The 2037-nt window shown below is 40.8% G+C and overlaps 1 protein-coding gene across 1 annotated transcript in view; it reads right to left on the reverse strand.

Annotated features, from left to right (window-relative positions):
- LOC104169146 (inactive serine protease PAMR1-like) overlaps window positions 1-1550 on the reverse strand; it is a 2413-nt gene extending 863 nt beyond the window's left edge. Inside the window, exon 1 of the mRNA XM_009709971.1 lies at window positions 1188-1550. Coding sequence (XP_009708273.1) covers window positions 1188-1550 — 363 coding nt within the window. The remainder of the gene's footprint in view (window positions 1-1187) is intronic.
- Window positions 1551-2037: the final 487 nt, after the last annotated feature.

Below are 2037 nucleotides of genomic sequence, written 5' to 3' on the forward strand. Positions count from 1 at the left end.
ACTATTGTAATGTATGTTAGTTTATTTTGCGTACTTCTCCTCTACCCCCGACTCCCAAACTTTGGGAGCAGCCACTCCAATGAGAAACATGCAAAGAGAACAAGCATCTTCTGACTTTTTGTTGTTGTTGTTGTTTGGGTTTCAGGACAGTTTTTATTGCATGAAACTCTTCCTAATGAAAAGTAGTCAAGGACATTTTCAGCAAAATGGGGGATTAATGTGCAGTTCAAGCTTTTCCACTGTTTTCTGAAAAGATTTTACCTGCCATGTCATCTTCAGCCTGTAGAATTTGAAGAGAGGGGTGTCTTTGAATTAAAATGTTATCTTCTTATTGAAATTGAACGATCTTCTCACCAAAAAAGAATACCAGCAATACAATACATAAAGTTGGGGCCAAACCTTTACTGCTAGTTACCTTGATGAAACACCATAAGAATGGATAGGATTCCTATGAGGAAATATTGTGAAAAGGAATATATTTCCTTACAGGAAAACTCTGAAAAAGCTGGAATTAGAGAAAGAAACTAAAAAGGGCGGTGGGGAAAATCAAATTAACTATGATTTCTTGGAAAAAATCCATTAATTAACTCACAAAACTCCCCACTCCAGAAAAAGAGGCACACACAGCCAAAATTGCTATACTTCTCCTCATTTTGACTTCGACCTTTCTAGTTCTGCTTGAAAAAAACAAACCACTCTGATGAGCTTGAGGTGCTATTTTCAGAGCTGGAGTCAGACATAAACTTCTTTTGAGTTTAGAGCTGTACAGCCTTGGGGCTGAGATGTGAAATGCACTCATGGCATCAAACCAGGATCTAGAGCACAAGTGTTTCCCTCATAAATTATACTAATCACTTTTGACAGTAGCTGGCATCTCTTCTACTTTTTTTTCTGGCAATATGACTTGAAGACATTATAGCCCATGGAACCGGAGCTATTTTCTTAGTGATCTGTGTTAGGCGGTGAACATATGAGTTGGACAGTGTCAGGGGAATTTAATGAACTACAGCATGTGCCCTTCTTGCGCCATGACAGTTCTGTCAGTTGGGTCTCTAGATATGTATTTCAAAGAACAGTGTGTAAAACAATCTCTTGCTCAAAGGATAACCTTTTTCTCCCCATACAAGACAGATGTGATCAGCATCTGTCTGTGCTCATCATTTTCCACTCCCAGCAGACTTACTCACCCGCAGGTTCTGGATGGTCTTTTCATCCCTGTCATCATCTCTGTAGAATTTCCCCAGAACCACCTTGAGCTCTGCTGTCTTGAGGACGATGGTCTTGCCCAAGTCAGTGACGCAGTGAGCTGCCACCACCACAGTGCGCTCGTTCACCAAGGCCCCACTGCAGATAAGGATCCAGGCCCCTTTCCGGAGACTGTTCTCCTTCACCCCATTGGCCGTTCGATAGATTGCTGCTTGCCAGGGCCACCTGGTAGAGGTCACTGTCTTCTGAAGGGTGATGTTTTCTGCTTTTCCACAGACTGAGAAAACATGAATCAAGAATGAGATAACACCTTTTCCCCAACAAAGAATCCAAATATCACTCATGATTTCTGCTTAAGATGTGCCAAAAAAAACCAAACTACAATGGTTAGTGTGAGGGACAGCTTTCTGATTAACCTTTGTCTCCAACCTGCAAAATTAAAATATAAGACTATTTTATATAGCTTTAAAAACAAACCTTTCGATTTTTCCATTATTATCTGAATTCCTGGCTGAAGTAGGAATGTGGATTTAGCACTTGAGGAGGTGAATTTTCATGACAACCTTATCAAGCTACACTCTAATGAGATGACTGCATAAAGAAATGGAAAGAACACCCCTGATTCTTGCTTATAATAAAACACCATAAAGCCAGCAGTGCACTAAAACTCACCCTAGGCAGTCACAGAGTAATTGTGAGGTCCTCTCCTAGAAGTGACCTTAACACAGATGAGTTCATGCCTACGAGAACAGATTTGTCTTGCGATAAGAACCTTGAAGCAAGTGCATCTAAATCAACAGCCATCCTGGGGAAAAGAAAAAGCTCTGCCCT

This window comes from Cariama cristata, unplaced genomic scaffold (genome assembly GCF_000690535.1).
Source record: "Cariama cristata isolate BGI_N322 unplaced genomic scaffold, ASM69053v1 scaffold27151, whole genome shotgun sequence".
Classification (NCBI taxonomy): domain Eukaryota; kingdom Metazoa; phylum Chordata; class Aves; order Cariamiformes; family Cariamidae; genus Cariama; species Cariama cristata.